This window comes from Odocoileus virginianus, chromosome 8 (genome assembly GCF_023699985.2).
Source record: "Odocoileus virginianus isolate 20LAN1187 ecotype Illinois chromosome 8, Ovbor_1.2, whole genome shotgun sequence".
In the NCBI taxonomy this organism is placed as follows: Eukaryota; Metazoa; Chordata; class Mammalia; order Artiodactyla; family Cervidae; genus Odocoileus; species Odocoileus virginianus.
Window position 1 is genome coordinate 15,262,355 of NC_069681.1, and position 27,433 is coordinate 15,289,787.

The window sequence follows — 27,433 nt, forward strand, 5'->3', positions numbered from 1 at the left end:
ACTTGGTTAGGGAGTAAATCTTGAAAGAGCCCTAAAGTTACGAAGATTTACACACAAGTCTCATTTTCCCACAACTGTTACTAAAGTTCCTACACTTATAAAATAAAGCACAACAAAACACAAGACTGGAAGGAAGCTCCATCTGCTTTACTTTCTGAGTCGGGATTCACACACCTAATGAATTTTCTCTCTCACACTTTCTCCCTCAAATCTCCAAAGAGATGTATGCACATACATGCAAACACACACGATGGATCGATCACTGTACATACAGGTTCATCAACACCACGACACAGGACACAAATCACGATATGAATCAGGATAAATAACGAGAGCAGTGAGAAACGGGTTTCTTTCAAAGCCCGCTCTATCCTTTATACTCTATTTCTTTCTACACGTTTCGTCTTCAGCGAAGAACTTTAAAGGATCAGGAAGACAAAACAGCTTGCATTAAAAGAAGAGAAACAGAAAGCTTGCTATTCGGGAGCCCTGCAAAATCAGCCAGGAGACTAAAGCTGCGCCCAAGTGCAGGACGAAAGAACACCAGCCCGGACCCTAGATACCCGAGTTAAACATCTTGCAAGTGAGAAAAGTAAATACATGATAGTTGTCACTGTCATTAAGAATAAAAGCAGTAATAACGATTGTCACCACGGGGTTCCGTACAGCAGGTGCACGTGGAGCGGGCTTCTCCTGCAGCCCCGCACAGCGGCCGACGAAGGCGAGAGGGCTCCGCGCGCGCCGCCTGGTGGGGCGGGACCAGCTGAGCGGGGCTCCGCGGGCGGGTGCGCGCCCCGCCCGGCGCCGCCCTCCCCTCCTGCGCCTGCGCGCCCGGCAGACGGGCAGTGGGCACTGGCTTCTGGTTGCTAGGAGACTTGTCCGCTTGGCCCCACCTGGACCGCGGGTGAAGGTGACCTGGGTGCTTTCTTTCGGGACAGCATCCCGCCGGAAGACCTGCGACCTCACTTCACCTTAACCTGCCTCCGTTCCCAGGAAGAGGAGATTAAAAAACGAAAAGCTGGTTGTTTTGAAGAGCAGCTGATTGCCCTAAAGAATAGCATAGGGGTCCAATGTTTCCAAGCACCTCTTCAAAAAATAAGAACGGGAAATTACCAGCATCAAGTGGGACGTACTACCAGGAAACAGATCGTGAGTGCTTGCGTGCCAAGTCATCTTTGGAGGGATATAAAGCAGGCCATTTGAGCTCCGGAGCGTACCCGTCTAGACTGTCAACGGAATAGCCATGTGCCAGGCTCTTTGATACTGTCCCGACGAAGCACACAATATTTGGCTCGATCTTAAGGCATCATTTCTAAACAGTACTAATCGGGACTGGGACTGTAGAAAAATCTCATTATGCTGAAGGCATTTTATTTGGGGGCTAAATAGTTACGGCCCAACTAGTGATTGAATTTAAAATAAGTCATTATTACAGAAAGAAAACAACTTTTTGGTGAAGAGTTAGATATTGTGGATTTTCAGAGGCCATGGAGGGACTTCCTCACCTTTTTTGACCAAAAACTCTTCCCAAATTTATAAATTGATAACATTTTGGAGGTAGGAGAAAAAGTGAGTGTCGTTTCTACCATTCTGGAAAAGCAGTATTTACTAGCTAAAATTAACACTGCCAGATTGAATTTTTGGTTAACACATGAAATTTTAAGATGGTCCTGATTGGTCATAGTCTATGTATTTTTAAATTTTGTGTTAATTATAAGCCAAAATTTTATCTAGATTCTTTCTAGAAGGCTTAAGGAATTGTTTTTCTTACCCTCTTTTTCTTTTATAGAAATTCTGCTTGGACTCAGTATAGTATTAACACAGAATGGTTTTCATTAGGATTTAATCAGGATTCGAATGAATTTTTCAGCAACAATTGAAACATATTCAAAAACTTTTAAGTTCTTCACCCATAGCTGTGACAAATAGTGCTTATTATTAAAATGCAAAAACACCCACAACTTCTTCGAAGACCTTTACCTCCAAATCTCCCTAAGCTGTCTTTATGTCAGAAGAAAGCCCGTGCAGGTATGTATATTAATCAGATACGTTGTTAGCTTTTTTTGTTTGTTTTTCATAGAATTTTCTCAACCTGCACAGTTCAGCATCACAGTAAGGACACTCATTGGGGACTTCCCTGGTGGTCTAGTAGCTAAGACTCCAAGTTGATAATGCAGGGCCTCCAGGGTTTGATGCCTGGTCTGGGAACTAGATCCCACATGTTGCAAATAAATAAATATAAAGACACTCACTAATGACTACAACTCACAGATTTTTGTGTAGTATGGTAACATCTAATTCATTCTACAAATACAGTTGATTCTCATTTTTTGTGGATTCTGTAGGAGTGAATTTACCTAACTGCTAGAATTCATTTGTAATCCCCAACCCAGAACATTGTACTATGCTTTGTCTTTTTAACTCCAAAACATATCATGAAGAACACTTTGGAGCAGTATATGGAGCTCTTTCTCTCTCCTTTTATAATAGCGAGACGGTGTGCAGCAAGAGGGTGTATGTGGTAACTCTTGGATACATCCAGGGCAGTGAAAGCATACATAGTCCCAAAAGTGGTGGGAAAAGGATACTGCTCTGCCTTCTTGTTTTAGCTCCTATAAACAACTGCCACCTTTCCAGTCTAAATAGTGCCATAATTTCTGAATTCTGTACTTTTGGTTGGTGATTTAATTGTCCAAAATAGCCCCCAAGTATAGTACAAGAAGGCTATGTTGTACCTTCCAGAGAGAACATATGCTTTAGATAATCTTCGTTTAGGCCTGAGTTACAGTTTTGTTGGCTGAGAGTTCAGCGTTGATGAATCAACAATCTAAAGTGTCTTTAAATAGGAACATATATAAAACAAGGTTGTGTGTATTGATTGGTTGCTGATAATGTTGAGATCAGAGGCTTGCAAGAACCTGACCCTGTATTTTCCCAAGAAGTAATAGCTCAGTGTTGGATAATTCAGTGCTCACTGAGACTAGAGAACAGAACTGCCCTGAATCATGAGAATTGACTGTATTTATAAGCACAGTGCTAAGAACTGGAGATATAATAGTAAAACGAACTCTGCCAATTCTCTTTATTAGTTACCCTTTGGTGAGATCCAACAATCATATAATTAAATGTGAAACTACCCTGTGATAAATGCTATGTAGTAAAGGAGAGCCACTTATGATTATAACTTTCTATAATACTCTTAATCCTCTATTTCTGTATATGGTATATATTGACTCCTTACTTATAAGCAATGATAAAATTAGCATACATCCTTTTCTTACCCGTTTTCATTCTCTTCTATCACCTGGTTTTAGTTGATTATATTAATTATTTTAGTGTCAATATTTATAAGCATATTAAAATATGCTTAGTCTATAACTTGATGTACAGTGCTAAATCCTGTTGCATGGCCATAAAAGATGTGTGAATCAATACACCTATGTTATATACAATTTTCTTTCCCACATTTCCTACCTACTTTTCTTATATCATTTCTATATATTTCTACAGTGTTTTATATTTCTGCATTTACAATCTGTTCTATAATAATAATACCCAGTTATATAGATATACTGCTCACTACCAGTTCTTTGGCTGTAGTTTTCCATTTATTTTTCTGCTGAAGTTCATAATCTAGCACAGAGTTTCTCACTGTTGCCATTTTGAGCTGGACAATTCTTTTTGTGGTGGGGATGGGGGTTGGTTGGGGTAGAGCAGGGATGGACCATCTTGCTTTGGCAACTCGGACAGTTAATGGCCTTGACAGTATTAATCTTATGTCCCCAAAGGCTCTTTGCAGAATGCTTTGCATGTAATAGGTGTTCAAAATACTTGCTGAATGAGTGAATGAATAAATACCTAAAATGTCTGAAGTACGATTTATAAAAATGAGTAATCAAGTATTGAAATAAAATTAAATAAATATGTATGATTTGCATACAACACTAAATGCTATAGAGAATTAATGACATCAGTCTGGTCCCTGTCTTTCAGGACTTTTCAAGACCTTTAGTTAAACTCTATTGTATGTATTGATATACATACAATGAGAACCTAACACAACAATACAAAGCAGCATAGAACTTATGTCCAATTAATGGTACAGACAGCAGCAGTTCATAAATGTGAGAAACCCTGGGGCAGCAATGGGGTATGAGCTAAGACTTGAGAAATTCGTAAAAGTGAAGTGAAATATATTTAATTATAGAGGAGATCGGTATAGTTTTTGTTGGCAGAGGAGTCTATTGGAAAAGTAGAATTTTAACATTCTAAAAGAAAAAAAAATAGAAATCATGGGGAAATGTATCCAGAAATAGGGAAGTCTGAATTGAGAAGACAGATATCATCTTCACTGGGGAGATTTCCCTAAGCAGCTCTTCTCGTTGCATCGTCAGAGTACTTTCCTTTATGGTCCTAGAGTATCCCCGACCTACCCTCTACTGACCTCTTATTCTCTAATATAACTGTCCACCTGCCTAGTAGTATCTGTTGCTCAGTTGTGTCCGACTCTTTGCAACCCCATGGACCATAGCCTGCCAGCCTCCTCTGTCCATGGGATTTCCCAGGCAAGAAGACTGGTTGTTTAGTCACTAAGTCATGTCCGGCTATTTTCTGACCCCATGGACTGTATCCCTCCAGTCTCCTCTATCCATGGTATTTTCCAGGCAAGATTACTGGAGTGAGTTGCCATTTCCTTCTTCAGGGGATCTTCCTGACCCAGCAATCAAACCTGAGTCTACTGCATTGGCAGGCAGATTCTTCATGACTGCACCACCTGGGAAGCCCATTTTCTATATTAAATTGCAAGACCTTTGATGGTAGTAAGATTTCTGCTGTGTAATTGTACTCTCAGCACTATGTGTACAGCTAGAACATGTGAAAAAGTGAAAAAGCATTTGTCTCTCAGTTGTGTCCAGCTCTTTGCAAACCCATGGACTATGTAGCCGACCAGGCTCCTCTGTCCATGGGATTTTCCAGGCAAGAATATTGGAGTGGGTAACCATTCCCTTTTCCAGGGTATCTTCTAGACCCAGGGATCAAACCCAGGTGTCCTACCTTGCAGGTGGATTCTTTACTGTCTGAGGAGGGGTTAAATGTTTGTTGAATTAATTAATGAGAACAATAAATATGGGTTGTGTTAATCAAGAAAGATAGATTGTATTGGGTTGGTAATATCTTACACAAAAATCCTGAATTTTAGCCATCCAATATACGGTTTAAGGTAGACTTTGAAAGAAGAAAATGATTTTTTTTTCCATTTATTTTTATTAGTTGGAGGCTAATTACTTTACAATACTGTAGTGGTTTTTGCCATACATTGACATGAATCAGCCATGGATTTACATGTATTCCCCATCCCGATCCCCCCTCCCACCTCCCTCTCCACCCGATCCCTCTGGGTCTTCCCAGCCCAAGCATTTGTCTCATGCATCCAATTTGGGCTGGTGATCTGTTTCACCCTAGATAATCTACATGTTTTGATGCTGTTCTCTCAGATCATCCCACCCTTGCCTTCTCCCACAGAGTCCAAAAGTCTGTTCTGTACATCTGTGTCTCTTTTTCTGTTTTGCATATAGGGTTATTGTTACCAGCTTTCTAAATTCCATATATATGCGTTAGTATACTGTATTGGTCTTTATCTTTCTGGCTTACTTCACTCTATATAATGGGCTCCAGTTTCATCCATCTCATTAGAACTGATTCCAATGAATTCTTTTTAATGGCTGAGTAATATTCCATGGTGTATATGTACCACAGCTTCCTTATCCATTCGTCTGCTGATGGGCATCTAGGTTGCTTCCATGTCCTGGCTATTATAAACAGTGCTGCGATGAACATTGGGGTGCATGTTTCTCTTTCAGATCTGGTTTCCTCAGTGTGTATGCCCAGAAGTGGGATTGCTGGGTCATATGGCAGTTCTATTTTCAGTTTTTTACAGAAATCTCCACACTGTTCTCCATAGTGGCTGTACTAGTTTGCATTCCCACCAAAAGTGTAAGAGGGTTCCCTTTTCTCCACACCCTCTCCAGCATTTATTGTTTGTAGACTTTTGGATAGCAGCCATTCTGACTGGCATGTAATGGTACCTCATTGTGGTTTTGATTTGCATTTCTCTGATAATGAGTGATGTTGAGCATCTTTTCATATGTTTGTTAGCCATCTGAATCTCTTCTTTGGAGAAATGTCTGTTTAGTTCTTTGGCCCATTTTTTGATTGGGTCATTTATTTTTCTGGAATTGTTTGGGACTCTCTGGGTTTCTTGGACCTGTGTAACTATTTCCTTCCCCATTTTAGGGAAGTTTTCAGCTATTATCTCCTCGAGTATTTTCTCATGGCCTTTCTTTTTGTCTTCTTCTTCTGGGACTCCTATGATTCGAATGTTGGGGCACTTCACATTGTCCCAGAGGTCCCTGAGGTTGTCCTCATTTCTTTTGATTCTTTGTGCTTTCTGCTTCATTTATTTCCACCATTTTATCTTCTACCTCCCTTATTCTATCTTCTGTCTCTGTTATTCTACTGTTGGTTCCCTCCAGAGTGTTTTTAATCTCATTTATTGCATTATTCATTTTTAATTGACTTTTATTTCTTCGAGGTCCTTATTAAACATTTCTTGCATCTTCTCAATCTTTGTCTCCAGGCTATTTATCTGTAACTCCATTTTGTTTTCAAGATTTTGGATCATTTTTATTATCATTATTCTAAATTCTTTTTCAGGTAGATTCCCTATCTCCTCCTCTTTTGTTTGACTTGGTGGGCATTTTTCATGTTTCTTTACCTGTTGGGTATTTCTCTGCCTTTTCATCTTGTTTAGATTGCTGTGTCTGGAGTGGGCTTTCTGTATTCTGGTGGTCTGTGGTTCCTTTTTATTGTGGAGGTTTCACCCAGTGGGTGGGGTTGGACCATTGGCTTGTCAAGGTTTCCAGGTTAGGGAAGCTTATGTTGGTGTTCTGGTGCGTGGAACTGGATTTCTTCTCTCTGGAGTGCAATGGAGTGTCCAGTAATGAGTTTTGAGATGGGTCTATGTGTTAGGTGTGACTTTGGGCAGCCTGTATGTTGACACTCAGGGCTATGTTCCTACGTTGCTGGAGAATTTGCATGGTATGTCTTGCTCTGGAACTTATTGGCTCTTGGGTGGTGGTTGGTTTCAGTGTAGGTATGGAGGCTTTTGGACGGTCTCTTATTACTTAATGTTTCGTGTAGTCAGGAGTTTTCTGGTGTTCTCAGGTTTTGGGCTTAAGTCTCCTGCCTCTGAATTTCAGTCTTTTTCTTCCAGTAGTCTCAAGACTTCTCCAACCATACAGCACTGATAATAAAACTTCTAGGTTAATGGTGAGAAGATTCTCCACCGTGAGGGACACCCAGAGAGGTTCACAGAGTTACATGAAGAAGAGGAGAGGGAGGAAGGAGATAGAGATGAGCAGGAGAAGGAAAAGGGGGACTCAAGAGGAGAGAGACAGATCTACGCAGTTATCTGTTCCCAAAGTGTTCTCTGTAGCCCAGACACCCACAAAGATTCACAGAATTGGATTGGGAAGAGAAGGGGAAAGGAGGAAATAGAGGTGATCTGAGGGAGAAAACGGAGAGTCAAAAGTGGGAGAGAGTAATCAACACACTCCTGAGTAAAAATAGGTACTGAATATTGGATTCTTAAATGTCCGATATTGATATCACATACTGAAAAACAAAGATTAAAAATCTAGAGTAGAGGTTAGACTCTTAAAAATACAATATTAAAAACAAAAACAAAAACACAAAAAAATTTTAGAAATATATATGAAGTTTGGTTTAAAAATAGGGCCTTTTCTTCTTCTTTTTTTTTTGCAAGGTTATAGTGAAATGAAAATAAAATTAAGGAGTAATAGAGGACTTTAAAAGAAAATAAGAGAAAAAAAATAAAAAAATTAAAAAAATTTTTTTCTAATTAAAAAAATAGTAAAAATATATGAAAATGAAAGTTAAGGAGTAATGGAGGAGTAATAGGGAATTTTAAAAGAAAATAAAGGAGAAAAAATTCAAAAAAAAAGAAAAGAAAAATAATTTTTTAATTTAAAAAAAAGTAAAAATATATCTAGGAATTTCTCTGGAGCTGTTGCGGTGTGGGTTCAGTTCAATTTCAGATAGCTTCTCATTCCAGCTTACACTTCTCGATATCTATAGGCCCCTTCCGGTGTAGTCGGTGTTACCTACAGGTATTTTAATCTGTTGTACCGGTCACTTCTGAAGCGGTTCCCTCTGTTTATTTGGCTTCTGTTTGCTGGTCTCTTCAGTGTCTAATTTCCGCCCTGACACAGGCAGGTGAAGGTGGTCTCTTGTTCAGGTTCGCTGGTCCAGTCGCGCTGCGGGGAGGGAGGGGCGCTGCAGACAGATACCGCTGTGTGTGGGGAGCCCTCGCAGTGTTCCGGCCACACTGGGTTTGCCCCGCTCACGGGTGTGTGCTCTCCCCGTCTACACTGCCCAGGCTCCCGGCTGCTCTATAGGGAGTGGGCCCTGCGTGGTGTGCAGTTCCAGTTTTTGGGTATTCCACAAAAGCGTGGATTTGGTTGGGCCTGCGTTTTGTGCCTTCCCCACCCGAGCAGCTCAGGCCGCCAGGAGCTTGACGGGCGCACTCTCCCCGGGTGCGGTGCGCCTTCTCCCCTCCGCGGTCCCAGCCTCAGTTTCCACGCACACCAGTCTGGTGCGTGCGCCTTGTGTCTGTTCTCAGGAGCTGGCCTCTAGCCGCGACCCTCCCGGCGGATGTCGACCGTCCAGAATCTCAGGAAGTCTTTGGTTAGAGACTGGGAGCCTGTGTGCAGTTTGGTAGGGGGTGCCGTCTCTGGGGCCGAGTTTTCCCCTCTCCCCTCCCCCCTGCCTCCTGCCTCCGGCGGGGATGGGCCGGTCCGCTGCCGGCTAGCTCTTCTCTGGGATTGCTCAGTCGCTTTGTTCTGAGAACAGCCAGCAGTGTGTTCAGGCCGGTTAATTTTCTCTCTCTCTCTCTTGCTATCCCACAGTTTAAGTTGCTGTCTCATAGTAGCTCCCTCCGATTGCCCTCAGGGCATTCGGGCCCGGTCCTTACCCTGAGCAATGCCGCCGGCTCCTCTCCGTTCTGCCCCAACTTGCTGGTGGTGGATGCAGGCGTCTGGGGTACTTTTCTGCTGGGAGTTGATTTTAGGCATGTAATCTGTGGGTTTTATTTCTTTTTCCTCCCAGTTAGGTTGCCCTCCGAAATTCGAAAACTTCCCCCAGACCCGCCAGTGAGAGGGTTTCCTGGTGTTTGGAAACTTCCTCTATTACGGCTCCCTTCCCAGGACGGATCTCTGTCCCTAGCTCTTTTGACTCTCTTTTTATCTTTTATATTTTGTCCTACCTCCTTTCCAAGACGATGGGCTGCTTTTCTGGGCATCTGATGTCTTCTGCTAGTGGTCAGAAGTTGTTTTGTGAAGTTTGTTCAGCGTTCAAATGTTCTTTCAATGAATTTGTAGGGGAGAAAGTGGTCTCCCTGTCCTATTCCTCTGCCATCTTAGCTCCTCCAGAAGAAAATGATTTAAACTGGTTAGTAAGAGAAGGTGTTACACACTGTTTGATCAACAGCAACAACAAAAAACTCAGGTCTGCCTAAAAAAAAAAACTGTCAGAAACGGAAAAGTGATATCACTCAATCTAACAGGTTGCTGCTGCTGCTGCTAAGTCACTTCAGTCGTGTCCGACTCTGTGTGACCCCATAGACGGCAGCCCACCAGGCTCCCCTGTCCCTGGGATTCTCCAGGCAAGAACGCTGGAGTGGGTTGCCATTTCCTTCTCTAATGCTTGAAAGTGAAAAGGGAAAATGAAGTTGCCCAGTCGTGTCCTAAGCAATAATAATAACAATGTATTGGGTGAGTATAGTACAGGGATAGGGATAAATGGGATGGATGACAGCAATTTTATATGGAATGGAGGGAAGAATTGGGACTACCCTGTTAAAAGATACTAACCATCACCAATAAGCAGTGTAGTGTTTGTTGAAAGTAGACTTAGATTCATTGTAAATATATATTGCAAACTCTAGGGCAAGCATTTAAAATAATTTTATAAGTGTAATTGATTGCTAACAGAGGAATGAAACTGAAGGATAGAAACTGACTCATAAAATTCTCAACTAAAACCAGAAGACAGAAGAAGAACGGAAGATTTTTAAAGAGATGGCAAAGTAAAACAGCTGCAACAAATAGAAAACTTTACAAATATGGCAGATGCTAAGTCAGCAATGTCAGTCATTTGTTAAAATGTGAATGGTCTAAGTATGCCAATTAAATGATGAAACTGTTACAGGAGATATGAGACAAGAGCTAATTACATATTGTCTGCAGGAAACTCCCTTTAAATATAAAAATGAGTCAGTCAGTTCAGTCACTCAGTCGTGACCGGCTCTTTACAACCCCATGAACTGCAGCACGCCAGGCCTCCCTGTCCATCACAAACTCCCGGAGTTTGCTCAGACTCATGTCCACTGAGTCAGTGATGCCATCCAACCATCTCATCCTCTGTCGTCACCTTCTCCTCCCGCCTTTAATCTTTCCCAGCATCAGAGTCTTCTCCAGTGAGTCAGGTTTTCCCATCAGGTGGCCAAAGTATTGGAGTTTCAGCTTCAGCATCAGCCCTTCCAATGAATATTCAGGACTGATTTCCTTCAGGATGGACTGGTTGGATCTCCTTGAAGTCCAAGGGACTCTCAAGAGTCTTCTCCAACACCACAATTCAAAAGTATCAATTCTTCAGTGCTCAACTTTCTTTATAGTCCAACTCTCACATCTATACATGACCACTGGAAAAACCATAGCCTTGACTAAATGGACCTTTGTTGCCAAAGTAATGTCTCTGCTTTTTAATATGCTGTCTAGGTTGGTTATAACTTTTCTTTCAGGGAGTAAGAGTCTTCTAATTTCATGGCTGCAGTCACCCTCTGCAGTGATTTTGGAGCCCCCAAAAATAAAGTCTGACACTGTTTCCACTGTTTCTCCATCTGTTTTCCATGAAGTGATGGAGCAGCGGCTGCGTGGCACAAGAGTGGCCAAGAGGAGCTACCCCACGTCCAAGATCAGGAGCGGCCAAGAGGAGCTACCCCATGTCCAAAGTCAGGAGTGGTGGCTGAGAGGACTTACCCTACGTCCAAGGTCAGGAGCTGTGGCCGAGAGGAGATACCCCACATCCAAGGTCAGGAGCGTCAGCCATGAGGAGCTACCCCACATCCAAGGTAAGGAGCAGCGGCTGTGCTTTGCTGGAACAGCCGTGAAGAGATACCCCATGTCCAAGGTAAGAGAAACCCAACGAAGAGGGTAGGCGCTGAGAGAGGGCATCAGAGGGCAGACACCCTAAAACCATAATCACAGAAAATTAGCCAATCTGATCACAGGATCGCAGCCTTGTCTAACTCAATGAAACTAAGCCATGCCGTGTGGAGCCACCCAAGACGGTCGGGTCATGGTGGAGAGGTCTGACAGAATGTGGTCCACTGCAGAAGGGAATGGCAAACCACTCCAGTATTCTTGCCTTGACAGCCCCATGAACAGTATGAAAAGGCAAAAAGACAGGATACTGAAAGAGGAACTCCCCAGGTTGGTAGGTGCCCAATATGCCACTGAAGATCAGTGGAGAAATAACTCCAGAAAGAATGAAGGGATGGAGTCAAAGCAAAAACAACACCCAGTTGTGGATGGGACTGGAGATAGAAGCAAGGTCCAATGCTGTAAAGAGCAATATTGCATAGGAACCTGGAATATTAGGTCCATGAATCAAGGCAAATTTGAAGTGTGAAACAGGAGATGGCAAGAGTGAACGTTAACATTCTAGGAATCAGTGAACTAAAGTGGACTGGAATGGGTGAATTTAACTCAGATGACCATTATATCTACTACTGTGAGCAAGAATCCCTTAGAAGAAATGGAGTAGCCATCATAGTCAACAAAAGAGTCTGAAATGCAGTACTTGGATGCAATCTCAAAAATGACAAAATGATCTCTGTTCATTTCCAAGGCAAACCATTCAATATCATGTTAATCCAAGTCTATGCCCCAACCAGTAACTCTGAAGAAGCTGAAGTTGAATGGGTATGTGAAGACCTACAAGACGTTTTAGAACTAACACCCAAAAAAGATATCCTTTTCCTTATAGGGGACTGGAATGCAAAAGTAGGAAGTCAAGAAACAGCTGGAGTAACAGGCAAATTTGGCCTTGGAGTACAGAATGAAGCAAGGCAAAGGCTAATAGAGTTTTGCCAAGAGAACACACTGGTCATAGCAAACACCCTCTTCTAACATCACAAGGGAAGACTCTACACATGGACATCACCAGATGGTCAACACTGAAATCAGACTGATTATATTCTTTGCAGCCAAAGATGGAGAAGCTCTATACAGTCAGCAAAAACAAGACCAGGAGCTAACTGTGGCTCAGATCATGAACTCCTTATTGCCAAATTCAGACTTAAATTGAAGAAAGTGGGGAAAACCACTAGACCATTCAGGTATGACCTAAATCAAACCCCTTATGATTATACAGTGGAAGTGAGAAATAGATTTAAGGGACTAGATCTGATAGACAGAGTGCCTGAAGAACTATGGATGGAGGTTAATGACATTGTACAGGAGACAGGGATCAAGACCATCCCCAAGAAAAAGAAATGCAAAAAGGAAAAATGGCTGCCTGAAGAGGCCTTATAAATAGCTGTGAGAAGAACAGAAGCAAAAAGCAAAGGAGAAAAGGAAAGATATTCCCATTTGAATGCAGAGTCCCAAAGAATAGCAAGGAGAGATAAGAAAGCCTTCCTCAGTGATCAACACAAAGAAATAGAGGAAAACAACAGAATGGGAAAGACTAGAGATCCCTTCAAGAAAGTTAGAGATACTAAGGAAACATTTCAAACAAAGATGGGCTCAATAAAGGACAGAAATGGTAAGGACCTAACAGAAGCAGAAGATATTAAGAAGAGGTGGCAAGAATACACAGAAGAACTGTACAAAAAAGATCTTCACCACCCAGATAATCACAATGGTGTGATCACTCACCTGGAGTCAGACATTCTGGAACGTGAAGTCAAGTGGGCCTTAGGAAGCATCACTACAAACAAAGCTAGTGGAGATGATAGAATTCCAGTTGAGCTATTTCAAATCCTAAAGGATGATGCTGTGAAAGTGCTGCACTCAATATGCCAGAAAATTTGGAAAACTCAGCAGTGGCCACAAGACTGGAAAAGGTCAGTTTTCATTTCAATCCCAAAGAAAGGCAATACCAAAGAATGCTCGAACTACCATACAATTGCACTTATCTCACACTCTAGTAAAGTAATGCTCAAAATTCTCCAAGCCAGGCTTCAACAGTACATGAACCATGAACTGCCAGATGTTCAAGCTGGTTTTAGAAAAGGTAGGGGAACCAGAGATCAAATTGCCAGCATCCACTGGATCATCAAAAAAGCAAGAGAGTTCCAGAGAAGCATCTATTTCTGTTTTATTGACTGTGTCAAAGCCTTTGACTGTGTGGATCACAATAAACTGTGGAAAATTATGAAGGAGATGGGAATACCAGGCCACCTGACCTACCTCTTGAGAAACCTGTATGCACGTCAGGAAGCAACAGTTAGAACTGGACATGGAACAACAGACTGGTTCCAAATAGGAAAAGGAGTACGTCAAGGCTGTATATTGTCACCCTGCTTATTTAACTTCTATGCAGAGTCCATCATGAGAAATGCTGGGCTGGATGAAGCACAAGTTGGGATCAAGATTGCCGGGAGAAATATCAATAACCTCAGATATGCAGATGACACCACCCTTATGGCAGAAAGTGAAGAAGAACCAAAGAGCCTCTTGATGAAAGTGAAAGAGGAGAGTGAAAAAGTTGGATTAAAGCTCAACATTTGGAAAACTAAGATCATGGCATCCGGTCCCATTACTCCATGGCAAATAGATGGGGAAACCATGGAAACGGTGACTGACTTTATTTTCTGGGGCTCCAAAATCAAACTGCAGATGGTGATTTGCAGCCATGAAATTAAAAGACGCTTACTTCTTGGAAGGAAAGTTATGACCAACCTAGATAGCATATTAAAAAGCAGAGACATTACTTTGTCAACAAAGGTCCATCTAGTCAAGGCTATGGTTTTTCCACTAGTCATGTATGGACATGAGAGTCGGACTGTAAAGAAAGCTGAGCGCAGAAGAACTGATGCTTTTGAACTGTGGTGTTGGAGAAGACTCTTGAGAGTCCCTTGGACTTCAAGAAGATCCAGCCAGTCCATCCTAAAGGAGATCAGTCCTGGGTGTTCATTGGAAGGACTGATGCTGAAGCTGAAACTCCAATACTTTGGCCACCTCATGCGAAGAGTTGACTCATTGGAAAAGACCCTGATGCTGGGACGAATTGGGGGCAGGAGGAGGAGGGGACGACAGAGGATGAGATGGTTGGATGGCATCACCGACTCAATGGACATGGGTTTGGGTGAACTCCAAGAGTTAGCGATGGACAGGGCGGCCTTGTGTGCTGAAGTTCACAGGGTCATAGGAGTCGGACGTGACTGAGTGACTGAATAGAACTGATGGGACCGGATGCCATGATTTAGTTTTCTGAATGTTGAGCTTTAAGCCAACTTTTTCACTCTCCTCTTTCACTTTCATCAAGAGGCTCTTTAGTTCTTCTTCACTTTCTGCCATAAGGGTGGTGTCATCTGCATATTTGAGGTTACTGATATTTTTCCCGGCAATCTTGATTCCAACTTGTACTTCATCCAGCCCAGCATTTCTCATGATGGACTCTGCATAGAAGTTAAATAAACAGGATGATAATATACAGCCTTGACGTACTCCTTTTCCTATTTGGAACCAGTCTGTTGTTCCATGTCCAGTTCTAACTGTTGCTTCCTGACCTGCATACAAGTTTCTCAAGAGGCAGGTCAGGTGGTCTGGGATTCCTATCTCCTTCATAATTTTCCACAGTTTATTGTGATCCACACAGTCAAAGGCTTTGACATAGTCAATAGAGCAGAAATAGATGTTTTTCTGGAACTCTCTTGCTTTTTCAACTATCCAACAGATGTTGGCAATTTGATCTCTGGTTCCTCTGCCTCTTCTAAAACCAGCGTGAACATCTGGCAGTTCATGGTTCACGTACTGTTGAAGTCTGGCTTGGAGAATTTTGAGCATTACTAGCGTATGAGATGAGTGCAGTTGTGTGGCAATTTGAGCATTCTTTGGCATTGCCTTTCTTTGGGATTGAAATGAAAACTAACCTTTTCCAGTCTTGTGGCCACTGCTGAGTTTTCCAAATTTTCTGGCATATTGAGTGCAGCACTTTCACAGCATCATCCTTTAGGATTTGAAATAGCTCAACTGGAATTCTATCATCTCCACTAGCTTTGTTTGTAGTGATGCTTCCTAAGGTCTACTTGACTTCACATTCCAGGATGTCTGACTCCAGGTGAGTGATCACACCATTGTGATTATCTGGGTGGTGAAGATCTTTTTTGTACAGTTCTTCTGTGTATTCTTGCCACCTCTTCTTAATATCTTCTGCTTCTGTTAGGTCCTTACCATTTCTGTCCTTTATTGAGCCCATCTTTGTTTGAAATGTTTCCTTGGTATCTCTAACTTTCTTGAAGGGATCTCTAGTCTTTCCCATTCTGTTGTTTTCTTCTATTTCTTTGTGTTGATCACTGAGAAGGCTTTCTTATCTCTCCTTGGTATTCTTGGGAACTCTGCATTCAAATAAGTATATCTTAGGGATAGAGAAAGATACTCATACTAACACTAATCAATCCTGGAGTAGCTATGTTCATTGGCTTAAAAAAAAAAAGTATTTATTCATTTGTCTGCAAGTTGCAGAGTGCAGGATGTAACTCCCTGGCCAGGGATCAGACCTGGTCCTCCTACCTTGAGAGCCCAGAGTCCAAGCCACTGGACCACCAGGGAAGTCCTAGCTTGTTTTCTCATCTGTTGAGTTTAAGAGCTCTTTATTTGGATGTAAGCCCTTTGTCAGATGTGACATCTCTCTCCCAAGGCTTTTCTGGTCATTTTCATCTATTATCCTTGTCTCATTTTTAGGTATTAAACCACAAGTCCAATCTAAATTGATTCTTTCATCTAGCATGCAGTTAAACCTTGCCCTTTCACCCAACTCAGACTTGATCTGCTAATTTTTAGACAAACCCAGAGAAATACCTTGTTCTTTTGCTTCTTTTGCCTCACTCATAAGTCTGGTATTTTCATAGGTGGGGGCTATGGGTGAGGATGAGTTAAGGAGTTAAGAGTGAAGGTGACCATCAGTCATGAGTCTCTGCACTGCTCCCCCTCCCCCCACCAAATGCCAGGAGGTAGAGGTCAAATAGATTGAAGAATTCTCTTGTCTTGCTGCAGTTGGGACTCAACACTGGAAGGGCCAATACATTTTTGTTACTCTGTAGGTGTATGGGGGTGGGGAAACCATGGTAGGGAGTGGTGTGATATTATTTTCTCCGTGTGGCATACACTTCTGTTCTCTATAAATGATTTAGACCCTAACTTAGTTGGAAGTGGGGATAATGCTTCTTTCACCCACCATAAGGAGAGGAAGATCAGGGAAACAGAAAGCACTCCAAGAGCTCTATTCAGAGAAAATCATCTCTGCAAATACAGATCAGCCTCTTGCCATGTCTCATGTATGGACAACAGGTGAGAGTTGGACTTGCTTTGGCCATCTCTTTGCAAATCTTGCCTTGACGAATCTATTATCTCCTCATTAGATGTGCTGAAGTCCTCATCATTTATTGTGCTCAACTGAGACAATAGACACAAATGTCATTTAACATTCTATCACATCAGAAAGAGAAAGCGTAAGAGGATGCAGTAAAGTCCCTAAGAAGGCAGGCACATTGCATTTTCTGGACCTAAGAGAGAAAAGAATACTTCTGGTTGTAACCCGGATGAACTTGTGGTACCTTGTCGCCAGTATCAGAATGCTATCATGCTCAAAAGACACCCTGGTCTGACATCTGACTTTGAAAAGAAATGTAAATCCTTGCTCAAAGAAGTTTCAAATGAGGAAGAGAAAATGATAAATAATAAACAGACCAACTTCAAGTCATTTTAACCTTCTATATTGCCAGAGATTTTAGTGGCAACTGCTCAAAAATCTCCCTTTATGTCATGCTTTTCTCCATCCGTTCTATTCTTCCAAGAATAGCTCCCTACTCTTTCTAACACAGTTTAGCCTTTTCAGTTCACTAGTTGTTCACTCAAACTTTATCCCTGTTAGCTAAACAAAAGTCCTGATAATTGAGTGAGTATATACAGACACATTTTAAGAAGGTGAGGGAGCGTGAGTGCATTAAAAAAGCTATGAATGCTAATACATTAATAGTTTTGCTCCTGACACCTTGATAAACGTAATTTAATTCTGCTTTATTTTTTCTTTTCTTGGTTTAGTCAGGTCTGGTGAAACTAGGCTACAACGTGTACACTTCGTTCAAGAAAAAACCACTTCAGTTGAAAGAGATAAAACTAGTTTTCCTGTCATTCCAAGGGATCAAGCACAAACCTCTGTCAATATTCAAAACCTCTTCCTTGATCATCATGTACAACGAAGAGTGATGACTATTTCAACAACTACAAAATCTTCTAAGCAAGTCTATTGGCATATTCCAGAGACTGCTACTGGTTCCATATTTTTCCCCAGGTGTCGTTCAGCTTCAGCTCGGGTTTTTGGGAAAGAAATAAGCAAAATGGAAGGTCCAGAGAGATCAGAAGGGCCATTAAAAATACAAAACATTTACACCAGCATTTTAAAAGACATTCTGGTCCTCTCTTCGGAGTTCTGCAGAGTTCCAAGTGCAACTCCTTCAGTGCCTAGGCCCAAGCTCAAGGAGGTTCACTCTGAGCACTTTTTACAAGAGAGCAACATCTATACCTTTAAGCAGCCCCTGTTTCGTTTAGGCGCAACAGTGCCAGTCCCCGTACCGAGGACCACGCCTGTGAAAGCCGCAGCTCAGTGGTCTGAGCGTGTACGAAGCCCAACAGTGACTCTCAGTATTGCTGATTTCCCAGGGCCCATGCTCATACCGTCACCAGTTTCACCGAGGAAACCTCCGAGGCAGTCTGTGATAGGTAAATCCAGTCTGCACATGGTCTGTAATGGTGGGGTCGAGTAGAGCAAAGGGAGAGGTGCATCCCAGCACATGGTGGTCCCCCCTGGGGTTTGCAGGATAGAATGATGGGATTCCTTTTCGCCTGTATGTTTAATAGATGGGGCAGAATGCAGTGACAAAAATCCTGACCTTGCAGGTCTGCCAAGGACAGACTGGAAACTCCACCCCTGATGGTAGTGATGGGAACCAGATAAAGCCTTTCAAAGGATCAGAGAAGCTCATAAAAAGGAGCAGAAGGAATGAATGGCCCTCCGTAAGGTGGTTTTGATGAACTGTAGAAGCAGAATGCCAGTGCAGATGGATGCCTTCCTGGGTGCAGTTTTTTCCATGGATAACCTCAATTCATTAAAAGATGAACAATTATAATAATGTCCTAACATTCTCAACATGAAATTTCACGCAAATCTAACCATGGTCCTATTTTAATTTTTTTCTAGAAAGCCGTGTAACAGAACATGAACATATAGAAACTGTCCCAAAGCAAAGCATGCTGAACCTACCTGAAGGTAAATAGGTTTATATTTTCTTTAAAAAATTATATATATGATTCTCTCACCATGGAAGTATTTGTGATTTTGTGCATTTGTGTATATTTGTGTGATCCACACATATGTCACACCTCATTATCAGTTCCTTACTATTTACTCAGCAACTTTTTTTTTTTTAATTTATTTGGCTGCACCAAGTCTTGGGGGGCCACATGCAGGATCTTCAGTTACAGCATGAGGAATCTAGTCCCCTGACCAGGGATCGAATCAGGCTGTCTGTATTTGGAACACAGTCTTTACCACTGGACTACTAGGGAAGTCCCCAGCTACTATTTTTAAAGTGCTGATCATAAACCCAACTTTGTACTGATGTTGGGATCATAAAAGCTAGAGTATTCTTAATCTGAGTGGGGAAGACTGGTGTGGCATCATGACAGCTGCTCGCCATGTGCCAGCACTGTTTTAAGTTTTGAGCTTAGTTACTGAGAGAAACAAATGAAAAGCCATGGTTAACGAAAGATGACTTCATCCCACACCTCACATTATTTCTATAAACAATTTCACAAATAGTATGTAGTTAACAGTTCGAAGTTTTCAGGTACACAAAGGAAGACAAAATGAATGGGAAGTAGCAGGAAGAGTAAGCAGTAGGAACAGACCCACAGGTGTTAAGGCTGTTGGGTGTTTCTAAACTGGGTGTGCGCTGGACGACGCACCAAGGAACAGCAGGAAACATCCGCTGAGATGCTAAACTAAGTGAGCGTGAATTTTAACATTGCACAGGAGACAATTATTAAACTTTTCAAGCTCTGTTGAAGTGGAGGGGGTTTGGTAAGCTTTCAGTTGAAGACCCAGAGAACCCACAGCTTGGGAATAAGAATGGTGTTTGAGGAGAAAGGACAAAACTAAAATAGGTTATCACCTACAAAACTCAAAACCAATCCTTGATAAATCACAGTGATACTTCCTGTCCAGTCAAAGAAAACCTAACACTTATTAGAGACAGATGATATTATCCAGACCCTTTAAAATTGTTATTCCAGAATGTCCAGCTTTAAATTGAAAAATCACAATTTTTTTTTCAACATCCTAAAAACAGGATAAGATGTCTGAACACCAGTAGAAAGAAACAGGCAATAGGATGAGAATTGCACATTCAGATACTGGAGTTTTCAAACAAGTAATTTAAAATAGTTGTGATTACTATGTTAAAAAAATAGTTGGAGAATTTTATCAGAGAACTGAAATTTTTGTTTTTAAAAATAATCACATAAAATTTTAGAACAGGAAGCATAATATAACAAATCAGTGATTCAATGGATGTGTTTAGTAGGAGATGGTGGCTCAGAGAGTAGAGAATCTGCCTGTAATGTAGGATACCCAGGTTCAACCTCTGGGTTGGGAAGATCCCCTGGAGAAGGGAATGGCTACCCAGTCCAGTATTCTTGCCTGGAGAATCCCATGGACAGTGGAGCCTGGCGGGCTGTAGTCCTTGAGATCTCAAAGAGTCAGACATGACTGAGTGACTAACACTTTTCAATCTCACACCATACACAGAAGAACACTCCAACCATAAAACTTTCTTTTTTCCTTAGTTGTATTGAGATATAACTCACATGTAACTCTGTATACATTTAAAGTGTACAGCACACTGATTTGTTACATGATTATATGGTAAAATGATTACCACAATAAATTTAGTTAATATCCATCACTTCACAATTTTTTCTTGTGACAAAAATTTTAAGCTTTACTCTCTCAGCAACTCTCAGATATAGTTTCAAATATATGTGTGTAATATCACTAACTGTAGCAACCACAGGGCTTTCTAAGCACACTATCCTTCTAGCCGTTCCCTGTCCCCGTCTGTGACATAAATTAACTTCTGGGTGTCCTCCATGTCATCTGCATGTGTGTGCTTAGTCGCTAAGTTGTGTCCGACTCTTTGCAACCTCATGGACTGTAGCCCACCAGGCTCCTCTGTCTATGGGATTCTGCAGGCAAGAATACTGGAATGGGTTTCCATTCCCTTCTCCAGGGGTTCTTTCTGACTCAGGAATTGAACCCTCATCTCCTGTGTCTCCTGCATTGCAGGCAAATTCTTTACCACTGAACCACTGAGAAGCCCCTCCATGTCACAGGCCTGAACAAATCAGGTTAGCATCTCTAACTTACAGAGTTTATTCCTCTCTGATGTTTCCCTCTTTGAAAGTTCCAGGTGAGTTTTAGCATCCTCAGATCCTTCAGAGATCTGTCAGGGAATTTCTAACCACCTCTGCCACCTCCATCTCCCTGCCTTTCAATCAGAAACCAGCTGTGTGAGCTTAGCCATAAGCATGGGTGGACAGGAAGCAGGCCACAGACTTATGTCTTCACTCATTCTCCATTCCTGTCGCTCTATTCCCTCCCACAAGACGAGGAATCTCTGTATCACATCTTTATTCTGTCGCTAACTTGCACATCTGTTGACCTGAAATGGGTCTATTTTAGAAATTAACAACTGAACATTGTTTTCTCTGGTCTAGCACCCCCATTTCTTTTCACTGAAGCATAATATAAGAGCTACTGAGATGATAAAATTTGTTGGAGCAACTAATACAGCAAGAATGTCTGGGAATGTAAAATATATTTCAAAATATCTTCCTGCCACTCCTGGGTGTCTGCTTAAATAGGCCTTTTTGTTTTTTTTTTTCTTCAAGATAGTTTTATTTATTTATTTTTGGCCAAGCTGCATGTGGGATCTTAGTTTCCCAGCCAGGGACTGAACCTGCACTCCCTCACCCCTTGAATTTGAAGTTCAGAGTCTTAAACACTGGACTGCCAGGGAAATCCCTTGAGTAGACCGTTCCTGAGGGAAGGTGAAACCCACAAGGGTCATGATAGAGTAAGTGCAGACGGTTGCTGTTTGGATACTCCTGAGTTGTTTAGCTTTTTATTTTCCTTCTCCTGTGTGAGGTCTTCAAACCGAGTTACATAAGGTATTGGAATCATGTGTCAAGGTGATATTAAGGGAAAAAGCAAGGTTGATCCTTGGCATGTGATCTCTATCTGAGATATGTTTATACGATGCCCTTTCTTCATTTTGTGAAGCAAGAAGTTGTTTGTGTAATTCATTGTAAAATCAGATATTTTTATATATAGTACAAAAGTCTGATGGAATCTACATTATTGAGGTAGAAATCTATTAGCTTATGGTTTTCTTTTTGAAGGACAACTGTGCATTTAAAATATTAAAAAGTTTGGCCAACCGAACCAACTGAGGTTGGATGGATCGAGGTTGTAGGGAATCTCCAACATGAGGCTGAGTGGGTGAAGGTTATAAGGAATCTCTTCAAAGGATGTATCCAGGTGACCTACTTCTGTTGACTTACTGGGCTTCCCTGGTGGCTCAGATGGGAAAGAATCTACCTGCAATGCAGGAGACCCAGGTTTGATCCCTGGGTCAAGAAGATCCCCTGGAAAAGGGAATGGCTACTTGTTCCAGTATGCTTGCCTGGAGAACTCCATGGACTGAGGAACCTGGCAGGCTACAGTCCATGGGGTTCCTAAGAGTCAGACACAACTGAGTGACTAACACCTTCACTTTTCCCTGCTATCATAGAAGCTTCCCTGGTGGCTCAGTGTTAAAGAATCTACCTGCAATGCAAGAGGCGCAGGAGATGCCTGCAATCCCTGGGTTGGGAAGATCCTCTGGAGAAGGAAGTGGCAACCCACTCCAGTATTTTTGCCTGGGAAATCCCATGGACTGAGGAGCCTGGCAATCACAAACAAGTCTGACATGATTTAGTGACTAAACAACAATAGCAACAATTGTTACAATACAAATACCTTTTAAGTTTCACTCTAAGTGATGACACATTTATGTTTCACATTTTGTTTTGTTTATTTAGGTAGCATTAAATCTAAAAAAATAGAACCTACAGTGGCACCTGTCATACAAGGTGAAGGTTTCAAGACTGTTGTGGCAACACGCTATGAAACGATACTAGCCATGACCAACCTGGCCATAATAAACTGCCAAATTCATGGAAGAAATGCACTCACTCTTAAGGTATGCTAGATACTTTTGATGGCAATTTCCTGTTGTATTGTCAGGTATTTTTTCTTTAGGTTTCCTGACTTAGGTTACTCTCCATGGCATTGAAGGAACAACATGAAGTGGTGGGGGTGACGGAGTTGTATAGTAAGAACAGTTTTGTCTTCTCTTGAAGTTAACTTGGTATCTATCCAAAGTAGATGATTTAAACTTAGGATGCCAATTTAATTTTCATGGTAACCATTCCTAAGAAGCTGCCTATAAAATATACACAAAAGAGAATGAGAAAGGAATCAACATGACAGATTACAAAAAATTAATTGAATGCCAAGGAGCTAGTAATGGAGTGAACAAGGAATAGCAACAACAACAGAATTCTGGGAAGGGCAAAGCCGTGGCGACAGTAACTGTGTCAGTGCTTGGGATGGTTTTGGGGGGAGGGAGGGAAGCATGAACAGCAGGAGCAAAAGGGTTTTTTAGGGAAGTGAAATTATCCTGAATGATTTAATATTATCATAATAGACACGTTTCATTATACATCTGTCAAGACCCATAGAATATACGACACAAAGTTTGAACTCTGACATAAATTTTGGATTTAGGCTGATAATGATGTACTAATGTTAGTAATGCTCAAAATTCTTCAAGCTAGGCTTCAACAGTACATAAACCAAGAACTTCCAGATGAACAAGTTGGATTTAGAAAAAGTTGAGCAACCAGAGGTCAAACTGTTGGATCATAGAAAAAGCAAGGGAATTCCAAGAAAAAACTTCTGCTTCATTGACTATGCTGAAGCCTTTGACTGTGTGGATCACAACAAACTGGAAAATTCTTCAAGAGATGGGAATACCAGACCACCTAACCTGCCTCCTGAGAAACCTGCATGCAGCACAAGAAGCAACAGTTAGAACCAGACATGCAACAAAGAACTAGTTCAAAACTGGGAAAGGAGTACGTCAAGGCTCCTTGTATATTGTCACCTTGCTTATTTAACTTCTATGCAGAATACATCATGCAAAATGCTGGATGGTTGGATGAATCACAAGCTGGAATCAAGATTGCCAAGAGAAATATCAACAGTCTGCAGATGATACCACCCTAATAGCAGAGGGCAAAGAGGAAATAAAGAGCCTCTTGATGAGGGTGAAAAAGGAGAGTGAAAAAACTGGCTTAAAACGTAACATTCAAAAAACAAAGACCATGGCATCTGGTCCCATCACTTCATGGCAAATAGAAGGGGAAGAAGTGGAAACAGTGACAGATTTCATTTTCTTGATTTCTCCAAAATCACTGTAGACTGTGACTGCAGCCACAAAATTAAAAGATGCTTGCCCTTGAAAAACAAGCTGTGATTAACGCATATAGTGTATTAAATGAATAGACATTACTTTACTGCCAAAGATCTGTACAGTCAAAGCTATGATCTTTCCAGTAGTCATATATGGATTTGAGAGGTGGACGATAAAGAAAGCTGAGAGCTGAAGAATGGATGCTTTCAAACTGTGATGCTGGAGAAGACTCTTTTTTTTTTTCCATTTATTTTTATTAGTTGGAGGCTAATTACTTTACAATATTATAGTGGCTTTTGTCATACATTGATATGAATTAGCCATGGATTTACATGTATTCCCCATCCGATCCCCGCTCCCACCTCCCTCTCTACCCGATCCCTCTGGGTCTTCCTAGTGCACCAGGCCCGAGTACTTGTCTCATGCATCCAACCTAGGCTGGTTATCTGTTTCACCATAGATAATATACATGTTTCGATGCTGTTCTCTTGAAACTTCCCACCCTCACCTTCTCCCACAGAGTCCAAAAGTCTGTTCTGTACATCTGTGTCTCTTTTTCTGGTTTGCATATAGGGTTATCATTACCATCTTTCTAAATTCCATATATATGTGTTAGTATACTGTAATGGTCTTTATCTTTCTGGCTTACTTCACTCTGTGTAATGGGCTCCAGTTTCATCCATCTCATTAGAACTGATTCAAATGAGTTCTTTTTAATGGCTGAGTAATATTCCATGCTGTATATGTACCACAGCTCCCTTATCCATTCGTCTGCTGATGGGCATCTAGGTTGCTTCCATGTCCTGGCTATGATAAACAGTGCTGCGATGAACATTGGGGTGCATGTGTCTCTTTCAGATCTGGTTTCCTCAGTGTGTATGCCCAGAAGTGGGATTGCTGGGTCATATGGCAGTTCAATTTCCAGTTTTTTAAGAAATGGAGAAGACTCTTGAGAGTCCCTTGAACTGCAAGGAGATCAAACCAGTCAGCCCTAAAAGAAATCAACCCTGAATATTCATTGGAAGGGCTGATGCTGAAGCTGAAGCTCTAATACTTTGGCCACCTGATGCAAAGAGCTGACTCACTGGAAAAGACCCTGATGCTGGGAAAGATTGAGGACAGGAGAAAGGAAAAAAGAGGATGAGATGGTTAGATGGCATCACCGACTCAATGGACATGAGTTTGAGCAAAATCCCGGAGATAGTGAAGGAAAGGGAAGCCTGGCATGCTGCAGTCCGTAGGGTTACAAAGAGTTGGACATGACTTAGCTACTGAACAATAGCAACGTTAGTCCATGTATTATAACAAAACATACTGGTGTGTGAGATGCTGATGTTGGGAGATACACTGGTATGTGTGGGGAATAAATATGTGGAAGAGAAAGATCTCAAATCAATAACCTAACTTTGTACTTTAAGGAACTTAAATAAAAGAGCAAACTAAACCCAAAATTAGCAGAAAGAAGGGAATAACAAAGGTTAGAATGGAGATAAATGAAACAGGATAGGGAAGCAAGAGATTCAAAGAAACCAAAAGTTAGTTCTTTGAAAAGATCAACAAAGTTGACCTTTAGCTAGACTAAAAAAGAAAGACAGGAGGGACAAATAAATAAAATCAGGAATGAAAATGGAAAAGTTACTACTGGCTTCAGTAAATGGGATTATAAGTAAATACAGAAGTAAATGATATTATAAGAGAAGAGTAGGAACAATTAAATGCCTGCAAATTAAATATCCTGGATGAAATGAAACATTTTCTGGAAAATCATAAATTAACAAAACTGACTCAACAACAACTCGAAATTTTAGCAGACCCCTAAAAAGTAAATAGATTTAATAAATAATCAAAACTTCCGAACAAAGAAGAATGCAGGACTGAATGGCTTCATGGGTGAATTTTGCTAATTGCTTAAAGGAAAATAAACATCTATATTTCTCTAAAACTTCCAGAAAATAAAAGAGGTAGGAACACAACCCAATTCCACTGCTGAATAGGGGAATCCCACACCACAAAACAATTCTTGGACACCAGCTGGGCGTTCTACAATTCAACTCAATTCTGATAGTATCTATCCAGACAAAACACTGGGTTCCACAGGGAAAGTGCTCAGTCCCACAAGACTGCCCTCCACTTCGGACACCAATCACAAGCCCAGGATGTACCTGCAATTCTGACCAACCAGCTACAGATTGGAGGTTCCAAGGACCCCCTCCAACTCAGGATGCCAATCATAAGTTGTTACCTATACTGCTGATCACGTCCATGCTAAATCACTTCAGTCATGCTGGACTTTATGCGACCCCATGGACTGTAGCCTACCAGACACCTCTGTCCATGGGATTTTCCAGGCAATAATTCAGGAGTGAGTTGCCATTTCCTCCTTGAGGGGATCTTCCCAACCCAGGGACTGAACCTGCGGCCCTTCTGCCTCCTGCACTGGCAGGCAGATTCTTCACCTGTAGTGTCTGGGAAGCCCCATGCTTCTGACTGGCCATAAATCAGAAATTCTCACAACCCGCTTCTTGGCTTCCATTAATTTCCTAGAGTGGCTCACAGAACTCAGAAAAGCTATTTACTTCCTTGATTACTGGTTTATTACAAAGGATATTAAGGGATATGAATCAATAGCCAGAGGAAGAGATACATAGGGGAAGGTATGAGGAAAGGGTTCAGAGGTTCCACACCCTCTCCAGGTGCTGCTCTCCCAGAATCTCCATGCATTCATCAGCCTGGAATGCTCCAAACCCTGTTCTTCTGGTTTTTATGGAGGCTTCATTAATGGGTATAATTGATTAAAATTTTGACCATTGGTGACTGAGCTTAGTCTTTAATCGTCCTCCTCTTCAGAGGTGAGGGGATTGAAAGTTCTAAACTTCCAATCACATGGTGGTTTCCTCTGATAACCAGTCTCCATCCTTGGGGGCTTTTCAACAGTTACTGTATTTACATAAAGACAGTTGTGCTACAAAGGGGTTTGTTATGATAACAAGACACCCATTTTGCCTTTATGGCTCTGAAGCAACTTCAGGAACTGAAGGTAAGGAAATAACTATTATGGCAAAAAATTTTCCCATTGCTCTTATTGTCTAGGAAATTCCAAGGGTTCCGGGAGCTGGTAGCCAGGAACCATGGATGAAGTCCAGCTATTTATAAGAAATATATTTTGGTCTTTCAGATGACCAAATATATTTTTTACCATGCTATGAGTATAACCTAGATATCAAAGGAAGATGAAGACACCACAAGAAAACTATGGATCAATACCCTTTGTTAATTAATTAATAAAATTGCTAAATCCATGATATGATTAAAAAAAAAACTCTAAACACCAAATTCAAAACTTAAAAAGGGGAAATCACCACATTTTCTCAGACATTAAAATAGAAAATAATGAAATAATAAGAACAATATTTTCCCAATAAATACAACAACTGTGATAAAATGGAAAATTTTTAGTCCCTAATAAGGCATACATTTTCCTAAGTCAGAAAT

At 41.4% G+C, this 27,433-nt stretch overlaps 1 protein-coding gene across 4 annotated transcripts in view; it reads left to right on the forward strand.

Annotated features, from left to right (window-relative positions):
• Positions 1-848: 848 nt before the first annotated feature.
• Positions 849-27,433, forward strand: part of LRRC63 (leucine rich repeat containing 63) — a 37,186-nt gene continuing 10,601 nt past the window's right edge. Inside the window, exons 1-6 of one of the 4 annotated variants that reach the window (XM_070471218.1) lie at positions 849-1,569; positions 1,790-2,028; positions 10,994-11,209; positions 17,409-18,086; positions 18,565-18,633; positions 22,506-22,666. In XM_070471218.1, coding sequence (XP_070327319.1) covers positions 1,944-2,028; positions 10,994-11,209; positions 17,409-18,086; positions 18,565-18,633; positions 22,506-22,666 — 1,209 coding nt within the window. In that variant the 5' untranslated portion in view covers positions 849-1,569; positions 1,790-1,943. The remainder of the gene's footprint in view (positions 1,570-1,789; positions 2,029-10,993; positions 11,210-17,408; positions 18,087-18,564; positions 18,634-22,505; positions 22,667-27,433) is intronic. The other 3 variants (XM_070471220.1, XM_070471219.1, XM_070471221.1) reach the window with 3 other exon arrangements.